The sequence below is a fragment of the Trematomus bernacchii genome, unplaced genomic scaffold (genome assembly GCF_902827165.1).
Source record: "Trematomus bernacchii unplaced genomic scaffold, fTreBer1.1, whole genome shotgun sequence".
Taxonomy (NCBI): domain Eukaryota; kingdom Metazoa; phylum Chordata; class Actinopteri; order Perciformes; family Nototheniidae; genus Trematomus; species Trematomus bernacchii.
In genome coordinates, this window is record NW_022987603.1 from 304,905 (window position 1) to 318,755 (window position 13,851).

General features: G+C 43.1%; 2 protein-coding genes across 2 annotated transcripts in view; one reads left to right on the forward strand and one right to left on the reverse strand.

The window, feature by feature from the left end:
- LOC117482611 (scavenger receptor cysteine-rich type 1 protein M130-like) overlaps positions 1-9,307 on the forward strand; it is a 49,781-nt gene extending 40,474 nt beyond the window's left edge. The window contains exons 2-7 of the mRNA XM_034130764.1: positions 2,316-2,628; positions 2,713-3,009; positions 4,735-5,031; positions 6,716-7,048; positions 7,881-7,963; positions 9,096-9,307. Of these exons, the coding sequence (XP_033986655.1) occupies positions 2,514-2,628; positions 2,713-3,009; positions 4,735-5,031; positions 6,716-7,048; positions 7,881-7,963; positions 9,096-9,218 (1,248 nt within the window). The 5' untranslated portion in view covers positions 2,316-2,513 and the 3' untranslated portion in view covers positions 9,219-9,307. The remainder of the gene's footprint in view (positions 1-2,315; positions 2,629-2,712; positions 3,010-4,734; positions 5,032-6,715; positions 7,049-7,880; positions 7,964-9,095) is intronic.
- A 2,248-nt stretch (positions 9,308-11,555) lies between these two features.
- Positions 11,556-13,632, reverse strand: LOC117482618 (EKC/KEOPS complex subunit LAGE3). Its single transcript, XM_034130770.1, has 3 exons — positions 13,552-13,632; positions 12,489-12,617; positions 11,556-11,848 (listed from the first exon to the last, which is right to left on the reverse strand). The coding sequence occupies exons 1-3, from the start codon at positions 13,599-13,601 to the stop codon at positions 11,734-11,736; spliced, it is 294 nt and encodes a 97-aa protein (XP_033986661.1). The 5' UTR covers positions 13,602-13,632; the 3' UTR covers positions 11,556-11,733.
- Between the last annotated feature and the right edge of the window lie 219 nt (positions 13,633-13,851).

Sequence of the window (13,851 nt, forward strand, 5' to 3'; positions counted from 1 at the left end):
CACCATAGAGGTGTATGCTGGACCCACTTAGGTTCACTTAATAGAGTCATTTAAATGTTCATCAGTCGGTCTTGTTCTGTATTTAGATTTCATTCATGTCAGAAAAAGCTGCTTCACAAAGGTATGTAGAACAGAACCAAATAAAGCAGACATTTTCAGTGCTGCTTGGTGAATGTTCTTATAGTTTTCTGGGTCTACAAGGCTCCAGAAATGTTGTGAGTTTTGCTGAGACTTAAGCTGAACATTATTTTGGAGATCTCCACAGGATTGACACTGAACAGTTGTTCAGCCATCTTTTTCTTCTTCTTCTTCGTCTTGACATTAAATTATAAACCATAATAAATCAATTGTATAGGTCTAGCCTCCCTATATCTGTGTGTGAAAATGGTTCCATCCTCAAAAACAAAAAAACTAATACTTCTGCAGTCTAGCTGCAGCTTCTAGCTACGGTCTTCTGTTAAAAAAAAGACACACATGACTTGAGTCTGAAAACAGCAGGAGTATTTACAATAGCATTATAAAAACAAAAATAGTGCATGTGGGTTGCACACTTACATTCTCTGTCTTACTGTTACATAAATCCCATGAATGTATGAGATTAAGTTAGCTTCATCATATCTCAATCAGTGATTAAGTGAATAATAAAGTTTCTATCGGGTCACTATCAGCCTGTCACTCATTATTTTCAGGGAGGGGGCGGGGTTTGGAGGAACGGAGAGGAGACGGTGATCGCGGAAGCTTTCCTCCTGCCTTCACAACTTTACACAAGTATTTATCAACTGAAAATAGCAAGAGGACATTCATACTCTGCAATCCAAGACTTGATTAAATCCACCAAAACCTGACATGACGATAACGAGTGTTTTTCAAAAAACACAAATCCCTCCCTGTGTGGTCTCTGAGGCGCAGCGACAGGGCCTGATTCAGAGCGGGGTCATTCTGCTGTTGGTTCTGGACTCGTGCTGGTGAGAAAGCAGACTGCTCCGTGTGTGTTGTCGCTGTGCTGCTGTCACGTCTGTTCCTTGATCTCTGCGTCACCGACCATTTGATATTCGTGTGACAGAAAAAAATCTAAAATAAAAAAACGTTATTGTCCAGCCGCGGCCGAAAAATCAATAAGCAACCTTACTACGCTATAATCGATAATCGAGCGGCGAGCTACTGAAAAGCTGCCCGCGAGCTACCGGTAGCTCGCGATCGACGTGTTGGAGAGCCCTGTTCTAAAGGGTCCAGTAGTTCCCAGTGAATATGGAAACACTGTTTGTCTCCAAACGGCCCTCCCTGATGTGTGTATATGAAACATGTGTGCTGCTCCAGGAGTCCCGGGGCCAACCAGTCTGAAAGGACTCCCTTCTTCAGCTCCACCTCTCTCTGAGCCTCTGGGTTCCACCAGCAGGTTCTTTGGGTTCCACCATAACAGCACCAAGACCTCCTGAACACAGCTCTGATCAGCTCAGCCGGGCTCTTCAGTATCTCCACACCACAGTGGAGTCCTTCACCCTGGGGGGCTCCTCACATGGAGACAGTCCAGACCCTATCACTTTCACTTTTTAGAAATCATTTTCTTAACAGAGTCTCTGGTTTTCAGAAACTCTCAGAAAAGTCTTTGTGTGGAGAGCTAAGATGTTTCAGTATGTATGTGTCACAGTATCACCTCAAAATACAAGATACAAAACATGTTCAACCGTGCATCAAAATATAAATATTCCTCCAAATATTTGTATTGTATTTCCTTCTTATTTTTGTCTAAGCTCATAGGAGTCAGAGCAGAGGGCTGAAAGAGCCGCGGGTTGCAGACCCCTGGCTTAGCCTGATCTCCATGCAGAAAACATTTTTAAAAGAGTTCCTCTGCCGTCTTGTTCTGCAACACTTATCAATAACATGAATAACTGCTTTTTCTAACCAGCATCAGTATGTAGTTATTTGGGCATCATTTTGAAATGTGTATTACAATTACTGTAATATGTTCATGTTGTTGTTGTTTGTATCTACCATAATATTTACATGGAGGTAAGCCCCCGCCTCCTCTCCAGCACGTCCTGTTTGAATGACGCGAGTAAAAACAGCTGACAGCTGCGGTGAAACTCAAGCAACTAGAGCGATGCAAATCTTCGCAGATCCGGTGTGAATGCAGCATTAGAGGGTATCAGATGTAGATGTGAGGGTACCTGCAGTCTGTGTTGATATCAAGAAGTGTTCTGTTGTTCATCATGAACTCATGTTGGAACTGAGTCCAGTTTGAATCTGAAATATTGTTTCATCTCTTTTATTCTGTGTCTTTGACCTCTCTCTGTTTGATCTTCTGTCCTCTCCAGACTCTGTCAGGCTGCTGGGGGGGGACCAGTCTGTGCTCAGGTAGACTGGAGGTGAACTCTGACCCGTCTAACCCGTCCTGGTCCTCAGTGTGTGAGGCTGACTTTGACCAGCAGGATGCTCAGGTGGTCTGCCGGCAGCTGGGCTGTGGGGCTCCTTCAGTCCTCCAGGGGGCGCGCTATGGAGAAGGGGAGGCTCCAATGGGGACCAAAGAGTTCCAGTGTGGAGGCCATGAGTCTGCTCTCCTGGACTGTAGCTCAGCCTCAGAGAGAAACACCTGCTCACCTGGCACAGCTGTTAGCCTCACCTGCTCAGGTAGAGAGGAGCTGTGATTGGTTCATTCTGTTCTCATCAAACTCACTTTATTCTCTCTCTGATCACTCTCTTGTTTCTCTTCAGAGCCTGATGAGGTCAGACTGGTGGGAGGAGAGAGTCGCTGTGCAGGAGACCTGGAGCTGAAACATCAGGGAGGAGAATGGAGACCAGTGGGGGGCTTGTACTCTCTCTGGACCCTGAAGGCAGCAGGTGTTCTCTGCAGAGATCTCGACTGTGGCTCTGCTGTTTCTGTGGAAGAGAGAGAGTCCTCATGGAGATCTGTGTGGAGGATCAGCTCTGCCTGTGTTCAGTCTGGATCTGCTCTGAGGGAGTGTGCAGGATCAGCTTCCTCTTCCTCCACCGTGAATCTCACCTGCTCAGGTAAGCCCACCAATGACATCATCTCTCACATCTTCTAAAGGGTGCAGTAGTTCCCAGTGAATATGGAAACACTGCTTGTCTCCAAACGGCCCTCCCTGGTGTGTGTATATGAAACATGTGTGCTGCTCCAGGAGTCCCCGGGGCCAACCAGTCTGAAAGGACTCCTTCTTCAGCTCCACCTCTCTCTGAGCCACTGGTTTAGTTATAGATAGATAGATAGATAGATAGATAGATAGATAGATAGATAGATGGATAGATGGATAGATAGATAGATACTTCATTCATCCCAAATTGTGAAATGTGTGGAAACAAGTATAAAAATAATAACATTAAACACAAATAAAAGCAATAGAAAGGAATATATTATGCATATACAGTAGAAAGGTCACAATGAATATTATAACATTTAATGTAGCCTTACTATGAAGGCTAACCTAAATACAGTGCTTTTCTACAGATGACCTTATCTGCACTGGTAAGGTAAAACTAGGCCGATTAATAAGATGTGAAGTGCTTTGTAACTTTGACCCGCTTGACTGAATACACAAAAAAAAATGAAGAAAGTTGAACCAATAAACTAACACAAACTAACTGTATCACTATAACATGATGATGATGGTGATGAAGAATGCATCTAACGTTCCGCTGTTCATTAAAAAAACAGCGCATTAAACAAACCATCATGCTCTTACTTTGAAATCATGCGGAAATGTCGTCATCAGCAGGCCATCACGTGGTTTCCGAAAATAAACCGAATGACACGAGTAGATTTTAGCCGAGACCGGCGGAAAGTTGTCTCAAAACTCCGTGTGTGTAAAAAAGACGATCCACGAGCAGAGATTTGAGATCCGCAAGCGCATTTTTGGTTGACAAATACAAAATGGATTCACAAATGCCTGATCGAAAGTTGTCAATGTTAAAGAGATATTCACAGATCTTTTTTTTATTTGTGAAAATATTTTGCGCATTTGCATATCCGTTTTACATTTGCAAATTTATTTGTGAGTTTGCAAATCTTTTAAATGCATTTGTGGATGGTGTTTTACATTTACAAATCACATATTTACACACAAATGATTTTTCTGTTCACACAAATAATGATGAGACATATCTATGCCCATACCTGCAGCTCTCCCCTATATGAAAGTAGCTACATAAGACGCTTTTCATTTTAAAAAGTATTGGTATCGGTATCGGCGATACTGGCCCTGAAATACTTGGTATCGGATCGAATCCAGATTTGTGGTATCGCCCACCCCTAGTATTTACATGGAGATAAGCCCCGCCTCCTCTCCAGCGCGTGCTGTTTAAATGACGCGAGTAAACACAGCTGCGGTGAAACTCGAGCAACGAGAGGGATGTGAATCTTCGCAGGTCCAGTGTGAACGCAGCATTAGAGGGTATCAGATGTAGATGTGAGGGTACCTGCAGTCTGTGCTGATATCAAGAAGTGTTCTGTTGTTCATCATGAACTCATGTTGGAACTGAGTCCAGTTTGAATCTGAAATATTGTTTCATCTCTTTTATTGTGTGTCTTTGACCTCTCTCAGTTTTATCTTCTGTCCTCTCCAGACTCTGTCAGGCTGCTGGGGGGGACCAGTCTGTGCTCAGGTAGACTGGAGGTGAACTCTGACCAGTCTAACCCGTCCTGGTCCTCAGTGTGTGAGGCTGACTTTGACAAACTCACTTTATTCTCTCTCTGATCTCTCTCTTGTTTCTCTTCAGAGCCTGATGAGGTCAGACTGGAGGGAGGAGAGAGTCGCTGTGCAGGAGACCTGGAGCTGAAACATCAGGGAGAATGGAGACCAGTGGGGGGCTCTAACTCTCTCTGGACCCTGAAGACAGCAGGTGTTGCCTGCAGAGAGCTGGACTGTGGCTCTGCTGTTTCTGTGGGACAGAGAATAGAGTCCCCAGGCAGATCTGTGTGGGGGATCAGCTTTGACTGTGTACAGTCTGGATCTGCTCTGAGGGAGTGTGCAGGATCAGGTTCCTCTGACGACATCCTCAATCTCACCTGCTCAGGTAAGCCCAACAGTGACATCATCTATGACATCAGTTCATCTGTCTCTTTGTTAGTCACGTCCTTTTTTCCGAGGCCATTTTGTTGAAGGTGAATGTGTGTGTGTGTGTGTGTGTGTGTGTGTGTGTGTGTGTGTGTGTGTGTGTGTGTGTGTGTGTGTGTGTGTGTGTGTGTGTGTGTGTGTGTGTGTGTGTGTGTGTGTGTGTGTGTGTGTGTGTGTGTGTGTGTGTGTGTGTGTGTGTGTGTGTGTGTGTGTGTGTGTGTGTGTGTATACATATTGGGCAGCAAGATGTGCCTTGTCTCCTTCTCCTAGGAGTATTTTCAGTCTTGAGAGCTCTCTCTCTCTCTCTCTCTCTCTCTCTCTCTCTCTCTCTCTCTCTCTCTCTCTCTCTCTCTCTCTCGAGGTCATTAACCTCCTTGAAACCTGGAATTACAGGGTTCAACTTGTTTCAGTAAATGTTCCTTATTTCGTTGAATGTTTGGCACTTTAGGAGGAAGTGCATCTCTGTCTCAGTCTCACCTGTCGTACAGTGACCACATATTCTGTTTTCTTTTGGTTGCCAGGATCTTTTGAGTCTTCCTGTTGCCAGTCTGTGGTCAATGAGCCTGTGCTTGGTTAGGATCTGTCTCTGCTTTCTATCTCTGACAGTAGAGAGATATTCTGCCAGCTCATAATCTCTGTTTAGACCCAGGTAACATTCTAATCTACTTTGGCTTCTAGTTTCTTCTTTCCAATGTTGTAAATAGTTGTGTTTACATTGTGTTATAATGCGTTTGACTGTGATTGGTGTTTGGAGAGCAGTGTTGTTGAGAGACTGGTCAGAGTGGCTGTGAGAGGGGGCAGTTAGCCTCAGCACCAGCTGACATAGGGGACTCTTCTCTGGGGTTAGCTCTTGGCTTTGGAGAGGAGGGTGCCTCGGGGGCTGGATCCAAGGTGGTTAAAGAATGTTAGTGCTCTCTTTTGAGTGTTAATGATCAGAGGGTATCTGCCTCATTCTGCTCTACATGCATTTGTTGGTGTTTTTCTCTGAACACGTCAAATGTATCTGCAGAATTCTACATGTAAAGACTCTGTTGGATGTTTGTCCCAGCGGATATAGCTCTGGTGACTGAGTGGACCCCATACTTCACTACCGTACAGCGCAATGGGCTGGATCACACTATCAAATATTTTAAGCCAGATTTTAATTGGAATTTGGAAATGATCAAATGTTCTCTTCATTGCATTTAGAGCTCTTCTGGCTTTTTCTTTGAGTGCATTCACTGCCATGTTGAAACTTCCTGATGCTGTTATGGTTAAACCAAGGTAGGTATAACTCATACTATGTTCAATGATATGATTATTTATGGTAAACTGGTATTTGTTCTCCTGACATCTGGGGTGTTTTTGGAAAACCATGACATTAGTTTTCTTCATATTGACTGCCAGGGCCCAGTTCTTACAGTACTGGTCTACTATGTCCAGCTGTTGTTGTAGTCCTTGTTCAGTAGGAGACAGCAGAACAAGGTCATCAGCATAAAGCAGACACTTCACCTCTCTCTCTCTCTCTCTCTCTCTCTCTCTCTCTCTCTCTCTCTCTATCTCTCTAGCTCTCTCTCTCTCTCTCTCTCTCTCTCTCTCTCTCTCTCTCTCTATCTCTCTCTCTCTCTCTCTCTCTCTCTCTCTCTCTCTCTCTCTCTCTCCAGATCTGCTGTTTCAGCCCAACATCTCTGTGTCCTCCTCCACGTACGGGGTCTCCGGGGTCCAGCAGCAGGGGTTCCAGGTGTTCAGAGGCTCCACCTTCACCATCAGCTGCTCCATCCAGCCACAGTACCCAGGAGGCTCCTTCCAGCTCAACTTCACCTCCATCAACTCAGCAAACAAATACTACTCAGAGCCAGCTGTCAATCACTCTGCCCACTTCCTGTTTCCTTCTGCAGAGCCCGCCCACCAGGGAAGCTACAGCTGTGTTTATCACCTCTTTGTTTTTTCTCATAACTTCTCCTCTGAGAGCCGTCTGCTCTCCGTCTCCGTCACAGGTGAGCTGTTACAGTTTATAAGGCTATATAAAGTAAATATATATAATAACGCTGGTTATCTGAGAGTAAGGTGTTTTACTATGAACCGGTCCATGAAGCAGTCGCACCCATTACATTACATTTGATTTGACTGTCACTTTTGTCCAAATGACTTGAAAATTCAGAACAACAAGAATCCAGCAGAACCTGGACCAGAACCTGGACCAGAACCTGGACCAGAACCTCTCCTTCAGTCAGGGTTCATGGTCCTGGTCTCGTGCACAAAGGCCTCTTTGTTTCATCTGTTGTGTTTTCTCACTGTTCGGTTGGTTCTCCAGTGAAGTCTAGTCTACATTAGAGTCTGGACCTGAGTACTGACTGCTGGATGTAAGAGAGACAGCAGCTTCTCCTACGGTCTGGAAACATGTCAGGCCACATATTAAAGTCTCACCAGAGGCCACATCAGAGAGAGAGGAGTCTCCATGCTGAAGTGGCTTCAGGGTTCAGGTCTCTACAGAGTGTTTGCTGACTTCTAGAGTCTTCTTCTGGAAGACTTTGTCTTTTTCTTCCCAAGTGTTTGAAGATGACGCTTTAGCTGCCACAAAATGTCCAGTTCATCAGGATACCAGACTCCTGACAACTTATTATTCCTTCACATATTTTTCCACACCAACCGGTTGATTGTCTAATCAGTTCTAGTTTATATTGGAGTATCAACATGAGTACTATCAGTTTAATGTAACTAATACAGCTATGTATTATAAATGACTCCATGCTGCAGTGATTTCAGGGTTCAGGTCTCTACAGAGTGTTTGCTGACTCTTGATGTGATGCTGTCCATGTATTCCATCAGATCCAGGACCTTTTATCATCCGAGCCGTCGTCCTGCTCCTGACTCTGCTGCTGGTGACCGTCGGCCTTTACTTCTACTGTAAGGTACGGAAACATGTTGTTGTTCCACCACTGACTAAATGATGAGGTACTGAAACATGTTGTTGTTCCACTGACTGAATGATGAGGTACTGAAACATGTTGTTGTTCCACCACTGACTGAATGATGAGGTACTGAAACATGTTGTTGTTCCACCACTGACTGAATGATGAGGTACTGAACATGTTGTTGTTCCACCACTGACTGAATGATGAGGTACTGAAACATGTTGTTGTTCCACTGACTGAATGATGAGGTACTGAAACATGTTGTTGTTCCACTGACTGAATGATGAGGTACTGAAACATGTTGTTGTTCCACTGACTGAATGATGAGGTACTGAAACATGTTGTTGTTCCACTGACTGAATGATGAGGGACTGAAACATGTTGTTGTTCCACCACTGACTGAATGATGAGGTATTGAAACATGTTGTTGTTCCACTGACTGAATGATGAGGTACTGAAACATGTTGTTGTTCCACCACTGACTGAATGATGAGGTACTGAAACATGTTGTTGTTCCACTGACTGAATGATAAGGGACTGAAACATGTTGTTGTTCCACCACTGACTGAATGATGAGGTACTGAAACATGTTGTTGTTCCACTGACTGAATGATGAGGTACTGAAACATGTTGTTGTTCCACCACTGACTGAATGATGAGGTACTGAAACATGTTGTTGTTCCACTGACTGAATGATGAGGGACTGAAACATGTTGTTGTTCCACTGACTGAATGATGAGGTACTGAAACATGTTGTTGTTCCACCACTGACTGAATGATGAGGTACTGAAACGTGTTGTTGTTCCACTGACTGAATGATGAGGTACTGAAACATGTTGTTGTTCCAATGACTGAATGATGAGGTACTGAAACATGTTGTTGTTCCACTGACTGAATGAAAAGGTACTGAAACATGTTGTTGTTCCACTGACTGAATGATGAGGTACTGAAACATGTTGTTGTTCCACTGACTGAATGATGAGGTACTGAAACATGTTGTTGTTCCACTGACTGAATGATGAGGTACTGAAACATGTTGTCGTTCCACCACTGACTGAATGAAACAGTGTGTGTTATTGAACAGGAGTGATGCAGGAAGTCTCATCTATGTGCTGTCATGTCTCTCCAGGCCACCAGGGGGCGGAGGCCGAGCCGACTGGAGGACATTGAGCTGGATTATGAGGACATTGAGCCGGTTTATGATAACCTGGATATTCCTGCAGAAGAGGAAGGAGCTCCGGGAGCAGAGTAGCAGCTCCAAAGACCTCGGGTGTTTCTCAATCGCGAGTACGCTTGCTTGGTAGCACATGTCTGCCGAGCATCTTGCTTCAGAAGCGAGTCAAGAATACTTCCTGGCATTCGGAAAACGAAGTGTGGAACACGCTAGCAAGTGTGCAGGTGTGCGTCATATGAGAGGCCCCGCCTTACATCTTCCGCCACAGATTTGGGGAAATTGGTCCGTGCGCAAAGCATTGTGGGGATTTTAAGACCGCGGAGTCTACTCATGTGCAGCCTCGATATTTCTCCAAACGGAGTACGCCGGGCTCGGTAGATTTCCAAGTATGCTGGAGATTGGAACAGTACTTCGGCGGCACTCGATGACGTAGTATGCTTGAAATAGTGGCTCTGCAGCAGCTTTACTCGCGATTGAGAAACACCCACCCTCTCACACACACACACACACACACACACACACACACACACACACACACACACACACCATCAATATGTCTTTTCTGACTTCCTGTCAGCTCCAAGCCCATTGGTTCCTTCTGAAGACGTAGATCTTTAACAACTCACACATTTGGTTGAATTTGAAAAGTCAAAGCAGTCGGTGCAGTTTGAAACCAAAGACACAGCAACCCCGGCTGAATAATGTTATATGTTTAATAAAACTAGTCAAATATCCTCTGAAATCTACATTGCAATACCTGATGCCAATGAGTCCAGAGAGAACAGGAGAAAGGTGTTACAGCGCCACCTGCTGGTGGAGTTGAGCACATCGAGAGTTGGTGTTTTTCATTTCTTTTTTTATTTCAACAAGCATTCAAAGCTCAGTTTTATAAAATGGTGTGAGAAGTTTAGCCAGAAATGTTGCTTGAAAATTATTATAATACAAATTTTAAAAAAAAATGAATACTTCCAACGCTTTTCGTGTTTAAAGATTTCAGAAGTATTTTTGACATTTTTGCAATTAACAAATGTTTTTTTATTTCATAAGAAGTTTTGCTTTGAAGTCATTTGTTTTAATTGATTTTAATTTGTTAAAATAAATGTTTTTATATTAAATGAAGTCCTATTTGCTGAGCTTAGTTTTGTAATCAAGATTTGCGCTTATTATATATCGTTAAGGATTTGTTTTATTTGAGTTGTAATTCATTTTGATATTATGTGGTTGTGATTGTTTGAGGGGGGTTTTTAAGAATTCTGCCCATTTTTCTATTTTGCCCTTTTCCTTAAATCCATAAGACTTTTGCCTGATTTAGTCATTAAAACCTCCTCCTAACTTACAAGTATTTTGCCCCGTGTGGTAATCAGCAAGAAGTTTAATTAGTGTTGTAAATAAAAAAAGATTCCTATTTTCCAAGTATTGAGATTGTGTTGTAATCAGGAATTGTGTTTATTACATAAAAGTTCATTGATTTCATTTATTAAGAATTGTGCTTCATTTTGTGAAGAAATATTTAGTTTTTTTTCTTTTTAGTAAATGGCCGTTCCTATGATCCGTTTGCTTAATGTTGTATCACACGTCGTCTACTATGTGACCAAAAAAACATAAAAAATAAAACTACTTTAATAATCCAGAAAGCTCTGTGGATATTTATTCATGGTTTTCTTCTTGTTGGAATGTTTTCTTTAAACTTTCTTTGAATTTGCCATATAATATATCATATCAGATATAATTACTCTGCATGACCCCCAATATCATATTATGTATTTATTGTTACAACCCAGACACAAAATGATTTTAGTACTGGGTCTAACCTGCTAATCTTTGGTTGTATTTATGGTAAATAATATAGTCAAATAATTACTCTGCATGACCCCCCCTGTTTGTTCAGAGAGGAGACTGAACTGCATACATTTATATCATATTTAACTACCTACCTACCTACCTACCTACCTACCTACCTAAACATTTACAATCAAACAGTTTAACTCTCAGATTAAAGGTGGGGTAGGTAAGTTTGAGAAACCGGCTCGAGATCGCTAGAATTTGAAAATACACAACCGGAGAAAATCTGCCAATTCCTTACAGAGCCCCTCCTCCAACACACACGAACGAGCACATGACCAATGAGGGCACGAGATAAGTTTGTGCACAGATGGAAGGCTGACAGGCAGGTAGGCCATCCAGTTATTTTAGCCGGGCCGGCTCAGATGATTGGTCGTGCTTTTTACAGTACTACAGCTTCCACAGATGATGTTTATTTATGGATTTGTTGTCAAAGCACTTCAGATATTCATTGCTATCAGGATGTTAAGAGCATTCCATGGAATATAACAACAAGTGTATCTCGAGCCGGTTTCTCAAACTTACCTACCCCACCTTTAAACTACTTGTTTCAGATCCAGTACAAACGATATCTTTTTGATCAGCTGCTTTTTATTTGTTTTTTTACAAAAGAAGTTTAAATAAAAATCCTCCCACAGGTGAAGCTTCCAGACGCTTCCTTCAAACGGTCCTCTCGGGATCCAGCTGTGTGTGTGTGTGTGTGTGTGTGTGTGTGTGTGTGTGTGTGTGTGTGTGTGTGTGTGTGTGTGTGTCACTGCGAGGCGGGGGGGGCGAACATCTGCATGGTCTCCAGGACGAGCGACAGATTATCCAGGAAAGAGTTCACAGAGACCCGGAGGATCCGAGCCTCGTCAGCACTCCACCTCCTGAAACACAGAAGAAGAAGAAGGAGGAGGTTAGACTGTGTGTGTGTGTGTGTGTGTGTGTGTGTGTGTGTGTGTGTGTGTGTGTGTGTGTGTGTGTGTGTGTGTGTGTGTGTGTGTGTGTGTGTGACTGTGTGTGTGATGTGTGTGACTGTGTGTGACTGTGTGTGACTGTGTGTGTGTGACTGTGTGTGTGTGTGACTGTGTGTGTGTGTGTGTGTGTGTGTGTGTGTGACTGTGTGTGTGTGACTGTGTGTGACTGTGTGTGTGTGTGACTGTGTGTGACTGTGTGTGTGTGACTGTGTGTGTGTGTGTGTGTGTGTGGTGACTGTGTGTGACTGTGTGTGACTGTGTGTGACTGTGTGTGTGTGTGTGTGTGACTGTGTGTGTGACTGTGTGTGTGTGTACTGTGTGTGACTGTGTGTGTGTGTGTGACTGTGTGTGTGTGTGTGTGACTGTGTGTGACTGTGTGTGTGTGTGTGTGACTGTGTAGTGTGTGTGTGTACTGTGTGTGGCTGTGTGTGACTGCGTGTGTGTGTGTGTGTGACTGTGTGTGACTGTGCGTGTGTGTGTCTGTGTGTCTGTGTGTGTGTGTGTGTGTGTGTGTGTGTGTGTGTGTGTGTGTGTGTGTGTGTGTCCTCACACAGTCAGCGTCCTGTCCGTCACCATCAGCTGTTTGTTGATCCCTCCCTTCCTGGGCTCTCGGTCTGGAGACAGAGAGCCCAGAGCGATGGAGGCGTCTCTGGGGGAGGGGAAGGGGACGTCCAGCCGGCTGAGGGGAGGGGCTTAGGGTACAAACAACTAACTTCATCACAAACATGAAGATCAAATACCTTTTAACCCCCAGTAGGGACATGTAGGAGTCACAGCAGCAACAGATAAGAGTTCACACGATTCAAATTAGACATACGGTACGGTCTCCTGTACATTTTCTACTTTTTAATAATGTTTTAATTCTATTTTGAGATGTTTAAATTCTAGTATTGTTTATTTCTACTTATGTGCAATGCCTTGTGTTGTTGTTGTTTTTGCTGACACTCCGTTACACATAAACTAACTACTAGTCTAATCAGCTACGTGTACTTTAGGTACAAGTACTCAGCAACATGTACTTCTGCAGTATTTTAAATACACCTTCCCTGGCTCTCAGTGCAAACCCCTCCTCCTCACGTACAAGTCTCTCCTCGCCCCTCACCATGACGGCCTTGGGTCCCTTGAAAGGCGCTATATACATTAAATATATTATTATGACTTACATATCTCTAACTGTCTTGTCTCTATGTCTGAGCTTATTGCTTGTCTTTGTTCTTCTGTAAACCTACTTGAGATTAGACGGTGTTTCAGGTTTTAATACACAACGTCTCATTCTTTATTTATAAACCCTAACAGGTGGCAATAAACTGAATTAACTTGTAATAGCAGCTTTAATAAAAACATTCAGACATTCAGCTCACTAACAGACACTCTTACCCCGTTTCAGAACCAGTCAGATCCATCTCACACTTAGATTTAAATACTCATTAAAGTCAAACATGATATATTATTCTCCATGAATCCCAGCGAAGCTAACAGAAACAACAGAAACATGTAGCATTGTGCTAATGAAGGAAAGCTAACAGGGCATTGTTTAAACCAAACACTAGAAGAAGACTTTAAACTACAGATAAGATTTAAATATTAACATTAGGAGCAGATTTAAAGGATACAACTGCAGTTTCTCCGATTCTGGATTCATTTCTCTGTCCGTCGCCGCCATCGTGTTTGTTTACAGAAAGTCAATAAAGCAGCACTTCCGGTTGGAGTTTTACTCACGAAGCGCTGCTGCCCCGGAGCGGCGGAGGGCGGTACTGCAGCCAGGAATATTCATAAGAAATATGATTATTCATATTCATATTATTATTATTATTGTAACAGTAATGATAATTATAATAATTATAATAATAATAAGATCATTTTAATATTTTTTCAATTAATATGATATATGTTTAGGACAGTAAAACACATTT